General features: G+C 41.6%; 1 protein-coding gene across 1 annotated transcript in view; it reads left to right on the top strand.

Annotated features, from left to right (window-relative positions):
* Positions 1-21755, top strand: part of sbf2 (SET binding factor 2) — a 715543-nt gene that overhangs the window by 441221 nt on the left and 252567 nt on the right. The window contains exon 16 of the mRNA XM_070898748.1: positions 1140-1249. Coding sequence (XP_070754849.1) covers positions 1140-1249 — 110 coding nt within the window. The remainder of the gene's footprint in view (positions 1-1139; positions 1250-21755) is intronic.

The raw sequence follows: 21755 nt of genomic DNA, 5'->3' as shown, positions 1-21755 counted from the left end.
AAAAACTTGAATCATGTACACACAATTGTTTTTGCCATGCCAATAGGTTTAACTATTTCAACCTCTAGTCTGATCTAAAACTTGAAATTACCTTTGAATCTTTCAACCACCTCTGTATCTCACTCTAAATTCGGAGATCACAAATGGACACAGCATATCTTGTGTGGTCTTAATAATACTTGAGATACTGTTGCTGCCACTTTTTTGGACTTCTGGCCTGTGGATATACTTGTGTGCCCCAACATTTTATTTGCTTTTACATTATAGAAGAAATTTTACTTTTGTTCAGTTTTATTTAAAGCCTTTTAGAAGCAGAAAACACAGAAGTAAATAATGATTCATTTTAAATTTCTAGCATCTGCATGTAATTACTTCAAGATTTACTAATGTGTATGGTTTATGCAATTAAAAATGAGCTACAAATATTTGCACATTATTTTGATAAAAACGTTTTAAAGTGTAAGTAACTAAAATGTTCACGTGAACAATGCAGGTGGAATGCCTTGTTATGTACAAAACATGTTTAAAACTAGTCTTATACTTCAGACTAACATAAAATGAGAATATTGGTGTGTATCACCAATAATTTTTAAACTATGACTTAGAAAATCCATCAGTACACTTAAGAGGCATTTTCATTTAACCTTTCAAAATAGTCTTAACACTGCAACTTTCCATCTGAGACCAGAAGCTCCAGAATGTGAAGCAGTCGGCATAATCGATATTCTACTGTGAGCTGTGACTCGCACCCTGAGAGTGTTCTGGTATGCATGCTTACAAACGTACATAGATAGCATAAAAAGAGGGGTTGATAGTGCCTACTTTCTTATAATAAAATTAAAACAGTTCAATATGAAGTTTATAAAATGCCTTGGAGATCTAATAGACTCAGCATTTTTTTAAATCTGGTATGCATTGGCCTGAAGTTATGCTCCACCTCAAAGGAGACCTTTCCTGAAAGGGTTTTACAAGGCTTGGCTTTAATGTGCTCAGGAGTTAGATTGGGAACTGACTCCCAAGTTATACTGCCAACTTCATGTCACTTTGCATCAGTATGAAAGTATTGGCTTAACTGCCTAAATTAATGTAAATCAAGTAAACCAACAGCTAGATTTTATTTTACTGTTTTACATTTCTAGTGTCAATAATGGATAGAATGGGATCCATTTTTAACAGCGCACGCAGACTGGAGGTTGTCCGAAACTGCATCTCCTACATATTTGAAAATAAAGTACTAGAGACTGAGAAGGTAAGTTCGTTCAAGTTGGAATTAATGAATGGTAGTATTAATTCAATATTATTTCTGATCATCCAACAATAATCCTGTAGCTCCACTGAAGCTTAGTCTTACTGTCCAGCCTTTGTATTTGCCAGATTGAATGTCCAAGCTGCTGAACCTTGATTTTATTGGAGTATATTATAGCCCATTTCAATCAAGTACAAATATATACATTGTTCATCATTTCTACACTTACTATGTACGAATAAAATAACTTAATCAAGTTAATTGCTTGGAACAGCTTTCCCTTAATGTTGCTTTCTTCCTGCATCCATATGTCCAATGTAGTCGACTTATTTCTTCCTAGATTAGTATTTGTATTGCTCATGTTTGAGTTGGTTCTAATTGTGGAAGAAAACAGTTCTGTTTATTCAGCATGCAGACTGAAGTATCTTTTATCAAGTTCAATTTTATACCAGGTCCTAGATTAAAAGAAGAAACCAACTGCAGAAAGATTTTTCCTTGAACTAATCATTATTGTAGCTTCCAGTGTCTTGCACCACCATACACTTTATTTATAGAAAGTGAAACATTTTATTTTGTTGTCAAGCCAAAAATCATCTCTCCCTCTCAAGACCCCAACGAAAAATTGTTTTCTTTCCTGTTATATCTTGAGTAAACAACACACTAGTGAAGAGAGACATCAGCTCAAGCCCCCTCCAGTAACTTGAGCGTATAATCTAGGCTGAGAATTCGGTGCTGTATTTTGGAAGAATCATTAAGCCAAGTGTATGTAAAAGATCCTAAAAGAAAAACAGAGTGTTAAAAATTGCCTCTTTACGGCTATTTCTGATCACTTTAATAATCAGGTTCGAGTGCAAACCAATATGATGGATAACTGTGTTTAATCAGAGTTTAAGATGGAATATAACACATTAGTTATACAGTAAAAACATACGACTGTAACAATAGTTGGAATCGATCTGACACACGTGAGCAAGTCTAGGGCTTCCTTTTCTCTCTCTCTCTCTCCCTCCCTCCCTCCCTCCCTCCCTCCCTCCCTCCCTCCCTCCCTCCCTCCCTCCCTCCCTCTCTCTCTCTCTCTCTCTCTCTCTCTCCCTTTCTCTCCCTCTCCCATCTGTGAGCCTGCTTCTCTCTCTCTTCCATCTGTGAGCTTTCTTCTCTCTCTCTTCCATCTGTGAGCCTGCTTCTCTCTCTTCTGTCTGTGACACAAAAGGAAAAGTGGCCCAACCATGGCTAACAAAAGAAATTAAGGATAGTATTAGATCCAAAAAGGAGTCATACAAAGTTGCCAGAAAAAGTAGCAAGTCTGAGGATTGGGAGCAGTTTAGAATTCAGCAAAAAAGGACCAAGAGATTGATTAAGGGGGGAAAAATAGAGTATGAGAGTAAACTTGCAAGGAACATAAAAAGCGACAGCAAAAGTTTCTACAAGTATGTAAAAAGAAAAAGATTAGTGAAGACCTTTACAGTCAGAAATGGAAGAATTTATAATGAGGAACAAGGAAATGGCAGAATAATTAAATAACTACTTTGGTTCTGTCTTCACGGAAGCGGACACAAATAACGTCCCAAAAATGCTAGGGATCCAAGAGTCTAGTGAGCAAGAGGAATTAAAGGAAATGATTATTGATAAGAAAATAGTGCTGGAGAAACTAATGGGACTGAAAGCTGATAAATCCCCAGGGCCTGATAATCTGCATCCCACAGTACTAAAAGAGGTAGCCATGGAAATAGTGGATGCATTGGTTGTCATCTTCCAAAATTCTATAGATTATGCAACAGTTCCTGCAGATTGGAGGGTGGCAAATGTAACCCCACTATTTAAAAAAAGAGGGAGAGAGAAAACAGGGAACTTCAGACTGGTTAGCCTGACATCAGTTGTAGGGGAAATGCTAGAGTCTATTATAAAGGATGTGATAACGGCACACTTAGAAAATATCAATGGGATTAGACAAATTCAACATGGATTTATGAAACGAAAATCGTGTTTGACAAACCTACTGGAGTTTTTTGAGGATTTAATTGATCGAATAGATAAGGGAGAACCCCTGGATGTAGTGTATTTGGATTTTCAGAAGGCCTTTGATAAAGTTCCGCATAAGAGGCTAGTATGCAAAATTAAAGCACGTAGGATTGGGGTAATATACTGGCATGTATTGAAAATTGGTTAACTGACAGGAAACAAAGAGTAGGAATAAACGGGTCTTTTTCGGGGTGGCGGGCAGTGACGAGTGGGGTACTACAGGGATCAGTGCTTCGGCCCCAGCTATTCACAATATATATAAATGATTTGGATGAGGGAACCAAATGTAATATTTCCAAGTTTGCTGACGACACAAAACTAGGTGGGATTGTGAGTTGTGAGGAGGATGCAAAGATGCTGCAAGGTGATTTGGATAGGTTGAGTGAGTGGACAAACACATGACACATTTAGTATTGCGAGGATATATGTGAAGTTATCCACTTTGGTTGGAAAAACATAAAGACAAAGTATTATTTAAATGGTGATAGCTTGGGAAATGTCGATGTACAAAGGGATCTGGGTGTCCTTGTCCACCAGTCATTGAAAGCAAACATGCAGGTGTAGCAAGCAGTTAGGAAGGCAAATGGTCTGTTGGCCTTCATTGCAAGAGGATTTGAGTACAGGAGCAAGGATGTCTTGCTGCAGTTATACAGGGCCTTGATGAGACCACCCCTGGATTATTGTGTGCAGTTTTGGTCTCCTTACCTAAGAAAGGATATACTTGCCATGGAGGGAGTGCAACAAAGGTTCACCAGACTGGTTCCTGGGATGGCAGGACTGTCGTATGAGGAGGGATTGGGTCGGCTAAGCCTGTATTCACTAGAGTTAGAAGAATGAGAGGGGATCTCATTGAAACGTATCACATTCTGAACAGATTGGATGTGGGGAGGATGTTTCCCCTGGCTGGGAAGTCTAGAACAAGGGGTCACAGTCTCAGGATATGGGGAAGGAAATTTAGGACTGAGATGAGGAGAAATGTCTTCATTCAGAGGGTGGTGAACCTGTGGAATTCTCTACCACAGAAGGCTGTGGAGGCCAAGTCACTGAATATATTTAAGAAGGAGATAGATTTCGAGACACAAAAGGCATCAAGGGGTATGGGGAGAAAGCGGGAATATGTTGTGAAGATAGAGGATCAGCCATGATCATATTGAATGGCGGTGCAGGCGCGAAGGGCTGAATGGCCTACTACTGCTCCTATTTTCTATGTTTCTACAACTTTCCAGGAGGTCACTTTTAACCTATTTTTAGGGGTGGGCCTGAACCTGATTGTTGACAAGACCTTTTGACCTATAGAGGTTCCCCTCAAAACTTAATATCCAATAAGACTTCTAGTTTTTTTGTCTCATTTCTTGTTTCAAGAACCCGCCCTAAAGATGGCTTGCAATTTTGGTCACATGTCATCGTTTATATTTTATCGAAGTTGACTTTCTGTAGAATTCTTTTCATCTCTCTCTGTTTATACTAACCTAGGGTTTCTTCCTGTGGAAAAAGTTTCATCTATCTTGTCCCTATTCCCTCAATACAAAGCCTAATCCTTTGAACTATGAGGCCCAAATCGGAGCTTTTGTCATCTCAACCAGTCTTTACGACATAGCGAAACACCTGTGTTTACATAAATTGCTACAAACGTCCTTCGATTCTAAGCCTTTCCATCCAAATAGTCTTAAGATACATAAACTGAAGCTTTTACTTGAAAAACCACACATAATTAGCATTTCTCTATCATTCTAAGCAGACACCTCATCTCCGGTTCAGAGCAACGATTTAAAACACAGCATTATGGGCCCAAGTTTCCACAAGAAAAAAAACGGGCGCCCCTCCGAGCTGGGCGCCCGTTTTTCGCGCCTAAAACGGCGCCTAAAAAAATCCTCGGTATTCTCCACCGACTTACAGGTCCTGTGGCACTCGGCGCAGCCGGCACGAGCTGTGGGGGGGGCGGAGTCAGGTCCCTGCGCTGAAAACAGTGCCGGGATCTCTGCACATGCGCGCTACAGTCGGCACGCAAGTGCAGTAGCTCCAGGCGCCGAACTGTGTGGGAGGGGCCCGAAGCACGCAGCCTCTAGCCCTGGCCCAATGGCCTCACTGGGGCTGCGTGAATGAGGCTCCTCCCACGGCCAGCTCCTGCTTCCTGCCCGACCAGACCCGACACTCGCTCCCCACCCCCCCCCCCCCCCCAACCAGACCCGACCCGAGACCCGCTCCCCCCCCCCGTCCGAGACCCGAGACCCGCTCCCCCGCCCCGACCCGACACCTGCTCTCTCCCCGCCCCCCCCCGACCCGACACCCGCTCCCCCCCCCCCGACCCGACACCCACTCTCTCCCCGCCCCCCCCCCGACCCGACACCCGCTCTCCCCCTCCCCCCCCCCCGACCCGACACCCGCTCTTCCCCCCCCCCCCCGACACGACACCCGCTCTCCCCCTCCCCCCCCCCCCCTCGACCCGACACCCGCTCTTCCCCCCCCTCTCTTCCCCGACTCCCCCCCCCCCCCTCTCCCGACTCCTCCCCCCTCCCTCTCCCTCTCCCCCCCCCCCCCCCCTACCCCTCTCCCTCTCTCCCTCTCCCCTTCTCTCTCTCCCTCCCTCTCTCCCTCCCTCCCTCCCTCTCTCGCTCAGCGGCACGAACGCTGCAGAATTCTCCCTGGCTGAAGCACTTTCACACAGGTAGCAAGATGGTTTATTTAATCTTTTCTTGGCTTATAAATGTTTATTCAGGTTGGATTTATTTGTATAATATTTGTAGAAGTATAAATAAGGATTTATTGTCAAATTTAATGAGTTCCCTTCCCCCCCACCTCGTTCTGGGTGCCTAATTTGTAACCTGCGCCTGATTTTTTAATGTGTAGAACAGGTTTTTTCAGTTCCACAAAAATCTTCACTGGCGCCATTCTACTTTAGTTTGGAGTACATTTTCACTGTGGAAACTTTCAAATCAGGCGTCAGTGGCCGGACACGCCCCCTTTTGAAGAAAAAATTCTGTTCTAAAGTAGAACTGTTCTACCTGACTAGAACTGCAGAAAAAAAAATGTGGAGAATTGCGATTTCTAAAATAGTCCGTTCTCCACCAGTTGCTCCTAAAAATCAGGTGCGAATCATGTGGAAACTTGGGCCCTATGTATCAGTCTTATACATTCGTATTAGTCTTATACATTCGTTAGTTTTAAACATTTTTAGACATCCTTAGAGTCTAACAAGAGACATTTTCTTGGTCTTGGTGAACATTTATTTGGTCATCTATCTCATTGCTGTTTGTGGAAATTTGCTGTGCACAACTTGGCTGCCAAGTTTGCCTAAATCAAAGTAATTAATTGGCTGTAAAGCACTTTGGAATGTTCTGAAGTTGTGAAAAGTATTTTATAAATGCAGGCATATTCTTTAATGACAGTGGTTATAAAATGTTATGGTTTGTGTTACTGTTTTGCAAGCATGGCTCGATCCCATATGCAAAGCTGTCAAGGGAAGAAATTTTGCATTATGCGTTGTGCCTGGCAAATTTGACATTGATCTGCAACTGTACATGTATATAATCAAGTCTAAAATGGAATCTAAATCACGTAAGGTAGGAATACAGTTTAGTCGAAAGTCCTTTCACAAGGTCAAGTGTGTGTTAATGAGCTTACATAACTAGGCTTATCCTAAACACTGGTGCAAAGGAATATTTTTCTACCACTGATCTTTCTACATTCAGCCTTGTGCGCTAAACCTCAATGCATTATTGAAGAAAGCACCAGGTGGACAATGTTAAGTCGCAAGATGAAATGGAGATCAGAAGATCACCATCCACGAGGGGGCACAAGAATAGTCAAGGATGATAAAAGGTCATTTCGACCATCAAAGCTTTTGTACCCCATTGCTCCCATCGACCAGAATCATGCCTACCAACAGCCCTGTATTAGATGTGCATTGCTGTTAATGCTAATTTGTCAATTTAGCTCAGTGAGGAGCAATTAACAATTAAAACCCGAAGGAATGAGACTTAAAATAGTTACTTTTCAGTGCAAGATAGGTTCTTTGGCAGTAATTAACGGTTGGCACATTGTTAAAAGAATTCTGACAGCTAATCCAAGCTTAATTAAATATGTCTGGACTTTAAATGCTCCAAGACCCACTGTAACTTTCTGTGGCGAGTTTAGTTCTATCTACTGGGAAAGTACAACAAATTCATGCCATTCAATACATTTCAGTGGTGAACCAGACAGCGAAATGTTGTTTTAATGAAGCATCTCAGACAGCAACTTCTGGATTTCCATGTTTAACTGCACATCTGCCATTGCCTAAAGTTTCTGTAGAATTTGCGCATAAATAACGCCAAGCGCCATTAGCCCTCCGTTATTTTTGCAGCAAATTATGGCCCAATATCTCCAAAAACACATTCCAATCCTAGTATACCAATCCCACAACAGATTTTTTGATTTCATAACCAGTCCAGAACATGATTAATAAGTCATCACAGGGGATTGGTTTAAATACCTCTACAGGTTTTTTTTTTTAAGTTAGCCATAAAACATGTTACATATTTTCAAAAATCTAACGGCATGCACATAACCAACTTAGCCCGAGGGTTACTTTACAGTCCAAGCCAATGTAAGCATAAATAATTTCTTAAAAATTATCAATCAAATTCAATTATGTTAACTTAAATTAAACTCAAACACAAAATTCTATCAATTTGTATTTTAGGCACCAAAAAAAGTTCAGTGTACAGTATTTACAACATCTTGCTGTATAAGATATCCACCTATGCCTGTATAGATAATTGCTGAATTATTATTTAGTCTGAAAAGAGAGTTTAACTTCACTACTGGAGAAAAGAAACAATCTATAGTATCTGACATAACCTTGAATAAGTACCAACAACTGTCATTCCCAATAATGCACTACTCAAGTCACTTAACCAGAGTATTTATGATGAATATAGCCAGTGTGACTTGTGAACCATAACTAGTCTATGAACTTCCAATCATTCCATAAATAATATAATTTTATTTTGATCCAACCATGTACAGTGGTGAAAAGATAAACAAATCTCAAATAGAAACCTGTGGTTATAAAGTTTTGCACTCTTTTTACTTTGTTAACCTAGCTATATGAAGCGGCAGTACAAGCAAAATGAGGCAAGATGTTGTGATGGTAGTAAAATTACTTTGCATTATTCAATGATAGGCACTGTCGAATGTTCAGTGCACATAGGCATATTCTGCAGAATTTTAGCAAGCCTTAATATTGCTTAAATTATCCTCACGGGCTAGTGAAATTAGTGAAAGATTATGAAAGACCCGTTCCCACTGTTAGGCTTGGGACTTCTGTAGCAAGGGCAAAGAGGAGGGGAGACAGATAAACTATGCAGTCATTTGTTAGAGGGGGACCGCAGAAGAAAAACTTGATTTGTTTTGATGAGTGAGAAGGAAAGCCTGAGTCAAAGTCTACACCGAAACTCTAAGAGGGTACCAGAATGATTTGTTTCTCCCTATTTGTAAAATTGGCCCACATTATAAACGGGGAGTAGTACCTCTGAACACAAATACCTGGATTCTAACTCCAATTATGAGCATAAACAAGACACTAAAGTTTGAGGCAATCTGATTCAAATATAATTGGGAACAAAATCAGAAAATACTGCAAATGTTACTAATTTATTTTCTTTTTAACATTTAATAATCCATTAACCATTTAAAGTTAATTATTTAGGGTTAAATGAATATCCATGTCTTGATAAGTGATAACTACAGTAGCTTTAACAGGTACAACCCTAAACTCTCAATTCACATTACAACCCATTCAAATAAGCCAACCCCCTTAAAAGTTAAATGAGGGGGAAAACCTTATTTAATATGCTCCCAGATATCCTGTCTCGCCTCATGTATCCTTGTTAACTTAAGAAAACAGACTTCCTAAAACTCATTTGACCTACTATATATCTTTCCAATCGACACTTTCAACATCTCAACCAACCTGTTGATGGCAGCATCCCAGTGAGCTTCAGTCAAAGCACTTCATTTCGCTCAAAACGCTCAACAGTTACCTCCCACTCTTGTGAAGTCATTACTGTGATTTGGTTCACAAATATGCTGGTTCTAACCAATGAAAATAGAAAATTCATAGTCAAAATTCAATATTTCATATATTAGATAAAAAAAAAATAGAAAATGCTGGAGATACTCAGCAGGTCAGGCAGCATTTGTGGAGAGAGGAAGGTAGGGTTAACGTTTCAGGTCAATGACCTTATGAAAGATCATCGACCAGACATGTTAACCCTGCCTTCCCCTCTCCACAGTTGTTCACTGTCTCCAGAATTTTCTGTTTTTATTTCAGATTTCCAGCATCTGCTGTCTTTTACTTTTTGTTTGTAACAGAGTTGCATATGTCTGCTGTTGTTCTTGTATCACAAACCTTGAAAATCCTGCGCATTTGAATTTCCATCATCCCTTTGTGACCAACACTGAGGCCAAGGTTTAGGAAACTATTATCCCAGTTGAAGTCTTCCTTTATCACGACTCTCTAATTCTTGCACCTTTCTCTAATTTCCCTGCAAATTTGCTCCTCTATATCCTTCCTGCTAGTTGGTAAAGGAAGACTTCAACTGGGATAAAATCGCAGGTTGACCTAACAGACATGTCACGGAATCAGAATTAAAAAACAAAGTTCTCAAGTTCCTCCCTCAAAGAGAAGGATAATGCAATGCTCAACAGTTATTATAACATTAGAATATATCAGGGGACTGGATATGTTGCTCATTTAGATTTGAGAAGAATGCTATCTAATTTTGAGAAGCAAATCCTACTGTCTCGCATTACACTTCATTTCTGGGCACATAATCTACATAAGCAGATAGTTGGACCAAAAATAAATTAATTACAGCTCTATGCATATGTGGATATAAGACCTGAATTCATTATTTTAGCCTCAAAATTAGAAAAGGAATAAATAATTTAATATAAAAAAATTTTTTTATTCGGCTTAGTGAAGAAAATGACATGAAATAGCTGTTGAAGAAATAATAGAGGTGCCATTTCGCTACTAGGTGTATTCTGTAGGCCACCAACTAGCAGGAAGGATATAGAGGAGCAAATTTGCAGGGAAATTAGAGAGAGGTGCAAGAACTAGAGAGTCGTGATAAAGGAAGACTTCAACTGGGATAATAGTGTTAAAGGGCAAAGAGAGGGAAGAATTTCTGAAGTGTGTTCCAGCGAATGTTTTTGGTCAGTACGTTTCTGGCCCAATGAGGAAAGAGGCATTGCTGGATCTGGTTCTGGAAAATGAGGTGGGTCAAGTGGAACAGGTCTCAGTAGGGAAACATTTAAGGAACAGTGATTATAGTATAAGGTTTAGATTAGCTATTGAAAAGAGCAAGGAGCAATTTAGAGTAATAATACTTAATTGGAGGAAGACCAATTTCAGTGGGTTGAAAATGAATCTGGCCCAGGTAAATTGGAATCAAAGATTGGCAGGCAAAACTGTACTCAAACAATGGGCTGCCTTTAAAGAGGAGATTTTTCGGGTACGGACGAGGTATATTCTCACGAGGGGGAAAGGCAGGGCAACTAAAGTCAGAGCTCCCTGGATGAAAAGGATAGTAAGATGAAGCAGAAAAAGAGTTGTACAACATATCGGGTTGAGAATACGTGAGAATCACCCTGAATATAGAAAGTTCAGAGGGGAAGTGAAAAAGGAAATAAGAGGGGCATAGAAAGAGTATGAGATTAGATCGGCAGCTAATATAAAAGCTATAGTGAAAGGGTAGTAAGAGGAGAGGTAGGGCCAATTAGGGACCAAAAAGGAGAGCTATGCATGGAGGCAGAGGACATGGCTGAGGTACTAAATGAGTACTTTGCATCTGTCTTTACAAGGAAGAAGGTGCTGCCAAAGTCATAGTGAAAGTGGAGGTAGTTGAGATACTAGATTTGATTTTTTTTTTAATTGATAGAGGAGGTACTAGAAAGGCTGGCTGTACTCAAAGTCGATAAGTCACCAGGACCGGATGGGATGCATCCTCGGATGCTACGGGAGTAAAGGGTAGAAATTGCGAAGTTACTGGCCATAATCTCCCAATTCTCTTAGATACGGGGCAGGGGAGGGGGTTGGTACCAGAGGACTGGAGAATTACAAATGTTACACCCTTGTTCCAAAAAGGGTGTAAGGATAAACCCAGCAACTTCAGACCAGTCTATTTAGCCTTGGTAGTGGGGAGCTTTTAGAAACAATAATTAACAGTCACTTGGGTAAGTGTGGATTAATTAAGAAAAGCCAACACAAATTTTTTTATAGGCAAATCATGTTTAACTAACTTGAGTTTTTTGATGAGGTAACAGAGGGGCTTGATGAGGGCAATGTGGTTGATGAGGTGTATATGGACTTCCAAAAGGTGTTCGACAAAGTGTCACATAATAGACTTGCCAGCAAAGTTGAAGCCCATGGAATGAAAGAGGCAAAGGCAGCATGGATATAAAATTGGCTAAGTGACAGGAACAGAGAGTAGTGGTGAATGGTTATTTTTCGGAATGGAGGAAGATATACAGTGGTGTTCTCCAGGGATCGGTACTAGGACCGCTACTTTTCTTGATGTATATTGATGACTTGGATGTACAGGGCACAATTTCAAAATTTGCAGATGACACAAAGTATAGTTAGTACCTTGGCCTTTATTGCAAAGGGGATGGAGTATGAAAGCAGGGAAGTCTTGCTCCAGCTACACAAGGTATTGGTGAGATCGCACCTGGAATACTGCGTGCAGTTTTGGTTTCCATATTTACGAAAGGATATACTTGGTTTGGAGGCAGTTCAGAGAAGGTTCACTAGGTTGATTCTGGGGATGGGGGGTTGACTTATGAGGACAGGTTGGGCCTCTACTCATTGGAATTCAGAAGAATGAGAAGTGATCTTATCGAAATGTATAAGATTATGAGAGGGCTTGACAGGGTGGATGCAGAGAGGATGTTTCCACTGATGGGAAGGACTAGAACTAGAGGGCATGATCTTACAATAAGGGGCCGCCCATTTAAAACAGAGATGAGGAGAAATTTATTTTCTCAGAGGTTTGTAAATCTTTGGAATTCGCTGCCTCAGAGAGCTGTGGAAGCTTGGGACATTGAATAAATTTAAGACAGAAATAGACAGTTTCTTAAATGATAAGGGGATAAGGGGTTATGGGGAGCGGGCGGGGAAGTGGAGCTGAGTCCATGATCAGATCAGCCATGATCTTATTGAATGGCGGAGCAGGCTTGAAGGACCGTATGGTCTACTCCTGTTCCTATTTCTTATGTTCTTACTGGAACAGTGAGGAGGATAGTGATAGACTTCAAGATGACATAGACAGGCTGGTGGAATGGGCGGACACATGGTTGATGCAATTTAACGCAAAACAGTGTGAAGTGATACAATTTGGTAGGAAGAAGGAGGAGAGGCAATATAAACTAAAGGCTTGAATTCTAAAAGTGGTGCAAGAGCAGAGAGACATCGGGGGGGGCGGGGTTATATACACAAATCGTTGAAGGTTGCCAGGCAGGTTGAGAAAGCGGTTAAAAAAGCATATGGGTTCCTGGACTTTATAAATAGAGGCATAGAATACAAAAGCAAGGAAGTTATGATGAACCTTTATAAAACACTGGTTCGGCCTCAACTGGAGTAGTCTGGACACTGCACTTTAGGAAGGGTGTGAAAACCTTAGGGAGATTCCAGGGATGAGGGACTTCAATTACATGGATAGACTAGGGAAACTGGGGTTGTTCTCCTTGGAGCAGAGAAGGTTGAGAGGAGATTTGATAGAGGTGTTCAAAATCATGAGTTTAAACAGAGTAGATAGATAAAAACTGTTCCCATTGGCGGAAGGCTCGAGAACCAGAGGACACAAATTTAAGGTGATTGGCAGAAGAAACAAAGGCGACATGAGGAAGTACTTTTTTTATGCAGTGAGTGGTTAGGATCTGGAATGTACAGCCTGAAAGTGTAGTGGGGGCAGATTCAATGGTGGCTTTCAAAAGGGAATTGGCTAAGTATCTGAAGGAAAATATTTTGCAGGGCTACAGGGAAAGGGCAGGGGAGTGGGACTAGCTGAAGTCCTCTTGCAGAGAGCTGGCACGGGCTGAATGGCCACCTTCTGTGCTGTAACCACTCTGATTATTTGAACAGTTTATACCTAATACCTATGCTTACTATCAGTTGTGAAGAAATTATCTTTCATCAAAAGCCTATCCTTATTGTAAATGCAAGGAACAAATAAAGCAACTTTGTTCAGAGAAATGAACCTACAGTTGCTGAACATGTTGCAACTCTAACCCTAACCCTCTACCATTTCCCAGTCCCTCATAAAAGGCATTTGAACTTGAAGTCAATAAATCTCCATCTAACTGGGCATCATAGGTTAGCTGAACATCTTTATTCATTCGGGTTTAGTCCGTCTCGGGTAACCTTTTGGGAAGCAGTTCTTAGGAGTTAATCCTAAATGTTCATATGAGATGGAGAATTTAAAAATCTTAATCAGAATTATGTATGTCTGCTATCCAGGCAAACAAAAACTTAAAAGTAAATATAAATTGCCATCTTATTTTTCCAGGCGTTAAATATTCCTTTTGTGTACTAAATGCTCTTTGCTATGTTTAAACCGTGCAAGTATGTCACATATGGAAAAATATCTTTAGCCAATTTAAAATCATATTTTCAATACCAATTAGGTGTGTAAAACAATAGTTCAGTGCTTTAATGACCATTTGCAATAAAAAAAAAAGAAATATTTGCATTTATATAGCTCCTTTCACGACCACCGGACGTTTCAAAGCGCTTTACAGCCAACTAAGTACTTTTGGAGTGCAGTCACTGTTGTAATGTCACCATCCTCCACTGCTCCACGACAACATACAGACCGTGATCCTTACCAACAGATCCATCACAGACCCAATCCATGTCCGGACCGGGGTCAAACACGGCTGCGTCATCGCCCCAACCCTCTTCTCAATCTTCCTCGCCGCCATGCTCCACCTCACAATCAACAAGCTCCCTGCTGGAGTGGAACTAAACTACAGAACCAGTGGGAACCTGTTCAAACGTCGCCGTCTCCAGGCCAGGTCCAAGACTATCCCATCCTCTGTCGTCGAGCTACAGTACGCGGACGACGCCTATGTATGTGCACATAAGATGTATTTACTGAGGCATACGAAAATAAGTGCCTTACGCTAAACATCCGTAAGACAAAGGTCCTCCACCAGCCTGTGCTCGCCGCACAGCACTGCCCCCCAGTCATCGAGATCCACGGCGTGGCCCTGGACAACATGGACCATTTCCCATATCTCAGGAGCCTCCTATCAACAAGAGCAGGCATTGACGACAAGATCCAACACCGCTTCCAGTGCAGCCTTCGGCCGCCTGAGGAAAAGAGTGTTTGAAGACCAGGCCCTCAAACCTGCCACCAAGCTCATGGTCTACAGAGCTGTAGTAATACCCACCCTCCTGTATGGCTCAGAGACATGGACCATGTACAGTAGACACCTCAAGACACCAACGATGTCTCCGCAAGATCCTACAAATCCCTTGGGAGGATAGGCGCACCAACATTAGCGTCCTCATCCAGGCCAACATCCCCAGCATTGAAGCACTGACCACACTTGATCAGCTCTGCTGGGCAGGCCACATAATTCACATGCCAGACATGAGATTCCCAAAACAAGTTCTCTACTCGGAACTCCTTCACGGCAAACGAGCCAAAGGTGGGCAGCAGAAACGTTACAAGGACACCCTCAAAGCCTCCCTGATAAAGTGCGACATCCCCACTGACACCTGGGAGTCCCTGGCCAAAGACCGCCCTAAGTGGAGGAAGTGCATCCGAGAGGGCGCTGAGCACCTCGAGTATCATCGCCGGGAGCATGCAGAAATCAAGCGCAGGCAACGGAAAGAGCGTGCGGCAAACCAGTCCCACCCACCCCTTCCCTCAATGATTCTCTGTCCCACCTGTGACAGAGTCTGTGGCTCTCGTAGTGGACTGTACAGCCACCAAAGAACCCACGTTAAGAGTGGAAGCAAGTCTTCCTCGATTCCGAGGGACTGCCTATGATGATGATGATGATGAATGTAGGAAACGCGGCAGCCAATTTGTGCACAAGCAAGCTCTCACAAACAGTAATGTGATAATGACCAGATAATCTGTTTTTGTTTTGTTGATTGAGGGATAAATATTGATCTGGACACCAGGGAGAGCTCCCCTGCTCTTCTTCGAGATAGTGCCATGGGATCTTTTACGTTAACCTGAGAGAGCAGACAGGGCTTCAGTTTAAGGTCTCATCCAAAATACACTTCTGATCTTGAACAAAAGCAACTTCTGGGCACCAGTGAACTAATGAACTTTGAACAAATTGATATATGTCCTTATTATTAAAATATACAAGAAAAATAACACATTTGCAAGAAGGCCATCTTTGTTAACAACCAATCTGAGCCATGCTACTGGCATACAACCAACGTAGCAAATTAGAGGTGGAATTAGAAAACTCATCCAAAACAGTTTAAAACTGTTGGCTTTGTGGAAATTATCCACGATTGTGTTCTTAGACAACCGAGCAACAAGGGTGATAGCCAACTGGAGGCAATTTAAGTAAAAGCATTTTTTCATAAATGGAGGATCTGGAATATATGGGATATTGAACAAAGGCGGGTAAATGAAGTGATCAGCCACAATCCAATTGAAAGGCGGAAGAGGCCCGACAGGCTGAATGGCCGACTCCTGTTCTAATAAGTCTGATACCCAGCAGAACAAACTATGGTGAAATGCGGATAAGTGAGTATATAGGGCGTATATAAGCATACAAACACGTGAAGGCAGTGCAGTGGTATAGCATCTTACATTCACTTGTACTGTTTCCTAAACAGTCATCATGTATCTGATTTTCTATGGGGGTCATTCTCTCCAATTCTGAGTCATTCTGTGTCTCATTTTTTCTAGAGACAATTTTCTTTCTGAAAACATAATAAACATTGTGTGCCAGGATTACTGGCACAGAGGGAGTGGGCATTGGGAGAAGAGGCCCTGCACCAATTTCTTTCTGTGTTGCACTTCCCTCTTCCATTATTACTAAGCTGAAGTGCTGTATCCATTTTCTACATAAGCCTCATTAAGGCATCAGATTTAATGCAAATGGGTTCACAAAGGAGAAATACACATACCAGAGCAATTCTGCTCTGGGTTTGTTTTTATTTTTTCCCCCTCAAATCTGGGGTCTCAATGGCATATTCCGAGTGCAAGCACTTCAACTCACTACTAATGGAAGATGATGAATTGCTGCCGTACGGTAAATTTGTTTATAAAGCACTTTATATTCAGTGTAAAGGTGGGTGGTTCATGGTGCAAAACAGGGAGATCTGCAATAATAGACTATTCGGCAGAACTTGCCACAACTATTTGTCAGTACCCCAGGAAAATTGCCTCTGCTTGCTACAGGTTAACAGTTTAGAGATTTTGTCATTTGCAGCAATGACACCCGCCAACATCCTTCCCACATATGCATCAAAAAGATGACTGGTGTATTGATCAGCACTTTTATATCCCTCCCCACTAAACATATTGGTGCACATCCAAATGTACTATATTGGTGCATTTTCCAAGGTTTCAGGGGGTCACTGCTGCAATGTGTCCAACCAAAAACCCTTGGAAATGTGAGTGTGTACCATAGCTTTTATTGTACATTACATCTTGACTGTGTGCTTAATGAGATACAATGAAAGAACTGTAAGGTTGTATGAAGATGGCATAGTGAGCAGTTAACCTGGAATAGGTTGGCAAGCTAGACTTCGTGACATGTGCCATCTGTCTGATGCATGACACTGTTAGCTAGTCTTACCTTGCCAGATTTATTGACATGTTCTGTCTTTTCCTACATCTGTTTCCAAGTACTGTAGACAACATTCAGTTTGGCTGCCAATTCCTGCCAGGAATAATGAATACACTGCTGCCCTCTGGGGAGAGTGTCCTTAAGTGCTAATCAGGTCAAGCCTACTTGCATCCACTCCATACACATGACATTCACTTCAACATTCATCAGGAGATGTGGGGTTTGTCCAGACACTTGCATAATGTCTCCATTTTGACCCAGTTATAGGATTTGCCTATACCTTCCTTTTTGCATGCTACGTCTCCCTTTCCATACAGCCATTGGAAAAGCTGACAAGTATTTAAAAAATTATTTTCAGCCTTCCTGAAGGCTGGAGGAATTTTTGATCCCTTCCCTATGTGACCACTTACTTTTCAATGGCCCCGTCAATTTAATTCTTTAAAGGACTGCATGTTCCTGATTATACAAGCACTCCTGCAGAATATTCCCCACACAGGGAGCATATAGCTGACCCCACTGAGTCTAGTAATACCAGGCTGCAATTCCATTGCTGTGGATGTATACAAGAGCATTGAAATCACGGATGCATTTTCCTTCCAATTGGTCCTATATTTTCCACGCTCGTTGCTTGAGAAAGAATGTTGAAGATGATATGGCAAGACTTGATCAAGAATGTTGTACTGGACCAGTCAGAGCATGCCAGCCACCTGTAGAGAAAAGAAGTTTAGATATTTGGGACTTCATGAAGAATCCACATAAGGATTTCAATCCATATGCTGAACTAGAAGTTGGAGGGGAGGTCATCACCGAACTTGGAGAAAAAAAAATTGGAATTTACGGATACCATGTAGAGCATATTTATAGGCCCAACAGGGATACCTGACCTGAGTAGGTTGACTCATATGTTTCTGGGCATGAAAAGGCACAAGTCTGAATAAGTAAGGTGTTATGTTCTCCACTTTGGAAAAGATGGGTGATACCAACAGGGAGATAAAATTGGCAATGAATTATTTTCTTGTTAACTCTGCATTTAATTGCTGATTACAAAGCTGCATTAGCATTACCACTGACCTGCCTCACCCTGAGCCGATTATGCTGAACGGTAAGAGGGAAGGAAACTTTTTTTAATTATCTTTTTAAAAGTAATATTTAGGTTAAAAAGTCTTATTACACTGCTCTTTTTAAAGTGGTTATTAACTTGCATAGAAATATTTTCAGTAAATATTCTTAAATAAAATATCAACTTTTGTCCTCCAATTTTGAATATGTTATAACTTCAGAATCACAAAATTACTGATTGCTTTCATTTTCAACAATGTGTGTTAATGTTTGTATTGATGTTAATCATAAGGAGTATGACCTGCTGTTAATCATTTTAGGGGAAAAAAGACAAAAGTGCACTCTATCCATGAATTCCATTTGTTGTCTTTGGCCTTGTTGTGTCCTCATTTTGAGATCTAGCCAGTTGCGTGACTTTTTTTTGTTGGAATTTAGCAGTTCCATGAAGTTGGTTTTCAGGCATGCTTCTCCATAGTGTAATGAAATGTGGTGGAGTGAATGCCAGAAACATGTAAAAAATGTTATGATTACCAAAAGGCAGATCTGGGCTGTCATTTTACTCACTAATTCATATCAGATTTAAAGAATATTTGAACTTTTGTAGGTCATGGTAACATTTTTTCCACCATCATAAAATATGACATGCGTCACTTTTTTCTGTTCTTAGTTTGTAATCTGCTTCATAATGTTCATTATGTGATGTGATAGAAAATTATTTCTTGAATAGCTGTATAGAAAGAAAGTTTCTTGTCCCAATCACGTGTTAATCTTTATGTAAGCCCTCCATAAATTTGGCAGGCTGCCATGATGACTTAGAAAGTTCATCCAGTGCATAGGCTAACCATATAGACTGGGAAAAATTCCAGTTCTGTGCTCAGTTAGCTGATCTCAGAAAGCCAGCTGCAGGAACCGCTACAATTTGCCTAATTGCCCTTTGGTTAGAGAGAGGTGAATTAGCCATACAGTAACTCCTGCTGGAATTATGTTGTGGACATCAGATGAGGATAAGATGGGCTATGATACCCCCATTGTAAATAGTTTACTGACATTCATGATAAAGGTTCACACATGAATAATGCCTATTTGACCCTGAACTGAGCTTTCGACCCCATATCTGCTCCATCACCAAGACCACCTACTTCCACCTCTAATACAACAACATAGAATTAGGAGTAGGCCATTCGGCCCCTCGCGCCTGCTCTGCCATTCAATGAGATCATGGCTGATCTATCCACTTTCCTGCACTATTCCCATATCCCTTAATTCCCTTAATATCAAAAAATCTATCGACCTTTGTCTTGAGTATACTCAAAGACTGAGCCTTCAACGCCCAGTGGGGTAGAGAATTCACAACCCTCTGAGTGAAGAAGATTATCCTCATCTCAGTCTAAATGGCCAACCCCTTATTCTGAGACGCCTTGTTCTAGACTTCTCAGCCAGAGGAAACATCCTCCCTGCATCTACCCTGTCAAGCCCTATAAGAATTTTGTATGTTTCAATAAGATCGCCTCTCATTCTTCTAAACTCTACCGAATATAGGCCTAAGAATCTCTCCTTATAGGGCAATACCCCCAACCCAGGAATCAGTCTGGTGAACCTTTGTTGCACTCCCCCTATGGCAAGTATATTCTTCCTTAGGTAAGGCGACGAAGACTGTACATAATACACCAGGCGTGGTCTCACCAGGGCCCTATATAATTGCAGTAAGACGTCTTTACTCTTGTACTCAAATCCTCTTGTAATAAAGGCCAACATACCATTTGCTTTCTTAATTGTTTGCTGTACCTGCATGTTAACTTTCAGTGATTTGTGTACAAGGACATCCAGGTCCCTCTGAACACCAACATTTCCCAATCTCACCATTTATATTCTGCTTTTCTATTTTTTCTACTAGTTGGATAGCTTCACATTTCTCCACATTATGGGCCCAAGTTTCCACACGATAAAAAATGGGCGCCCCTCCGAGCTGGGCGCCCGTTTTTCGCGCCGGAAAAAAAACGCGTGATTCTGGAGCGCCCTGCAGCTCCATGTCTGCTTGGCGCGGAGCCTACACTCGTGCCGATTTTGTAAGTGGGAGGGGGCGGGTACCATTTAAATTAGTTTTTTTCCTGCCGGCAATGCTGCGCGTGCTCGTTGGAGCGTTCGCGCACGCGCAGTGTGAAGGAAGCATTGGCATTCGGCCATTTTTATAGTTCTTTGTAGCTGTTTAATTTTTGAATATTTTTTAATAAAAGCACATTGCCATCAGCACTGAGGCTTCTTGCAGCAGTGAGAAGGCTGCAGGGAGCCTCAAAGTTGAGGCAGCCGTTTCCCTCCTCTCCCCCCCCCCCCCCCTGCGGGAACGAACGGCTTCCTCCTCCCCCCCCCCCCCTCCCCCGCGTGAATGAACGGCTGCCTCCTTTTCCCCCCCTCCCCCCGCAGCATTCTCCCTGCCTGAAGCACTTTCACACAGGTAGGAAGATGGTTTATTTAATCTTTTCTTTGCTTATAAATTTTTATTCAGGTTGGATTTATTTGTATAATATTTGTAGAAGTATAAATAAGGATTTATTATAGAATTTAATGACTTCCCTTCCCCCCCGCCCCCCCCCACCTCGTTCTGGACGCCTAATTTGTAACCTGCGCCTGATTTTTTAATGTGTAGAACAGGTTTTTTCAGTTCTACAAAAATCTTCACTTGCTCCATTCTACTTTAGTTTGGAGTACGTTTTCACTGTGGAAACTTTCAAATCAGGCGTCAGTGGCCGGACACGCCCCCTTTTGAAGAAAAAATTCTGTTCCAAAGTGGAACTGTTCTACCTGACTAGAACTGCAGAAAAAAAAATGTGGAGAATTGCGATTTCTAAGATAGTCCGTTCTCCACCAGTTGCTCCTAAAAATCAGGCGCAAATCATGTGGAAACTTGGGCCCAATATTCCATTTACTATGTTATGCTCACTCAGTTAGCCTTTCTATATCCCCTTGAAGTCGCTTTCCATCCTCCTCACAATTGGACTCAGATCCCCTGTACCCTGTGATTAACACTATTCAAGACTAAAACTTACAGCTAACTGACAGTTAAGTGCCACTAACATAAGAACATAAGAAATAGGAGTAGGAGAAGGCTATTTGGCCCCTCGGGCTTGCTCCGCCATTCAATAAGATCATGGCTTATCTGATTATGGACTCAGCTCCACTTTCCTGCCCGTTCCCCATAACCCTTTACTCCCTTATTGCTCAAAAAGCTGTCTATTTCCACCTTAAATATATTGAATGACCCAGCCTCCACTGCTCTCTGGGGCAGAGAATTCTATAGATTTACAACCCTCTGAGAAAAGAAATGTCTCCAATCACAGTTTTAAATGGGCGGCCTCTTATTCTAAGACTATGTCCCCCAGTTTTAGTTTCCCCTATGAGTGGAAATATCCTCTCTGCATCCACCTTGTTGCGCCCCCTCATTATCTTATATGTTTCAATAAGATCACCTCTCATTCTTCTGAACTTCAATGTGTATAGGCCCAACCTACTCAACCTATCCTCATAAGTCAACCCCCTCATCTCCAGAATCAACCTAGTACACCTTCCCAGAACAGCCTCTAATGCAAGCATATCCTTCCTTAAATGCGGAGACCAAAATTGT

The sequence above is a fragment of the Pristiophorus japonicus genome, chromosome 14 (assembly GCF_044704955.1).
Source record: "Pristiophorus japonicus isolate sPriJap1 chromosome 14, sPriJap1.hap1, whole genome shotgun sequence".
Classification (NCBI taxonomy): domain Eukaryota; kingdom Metazoa; phylum Chordata; class Chondrichthyes; family Pristiophoridae; genus Pristiophorus; species Pristiophorus japonicus.
Note: the sequence above shows the minus strand (reverse complement) of the source record. Positions and strands in the feature narration are given on the sequence as shown.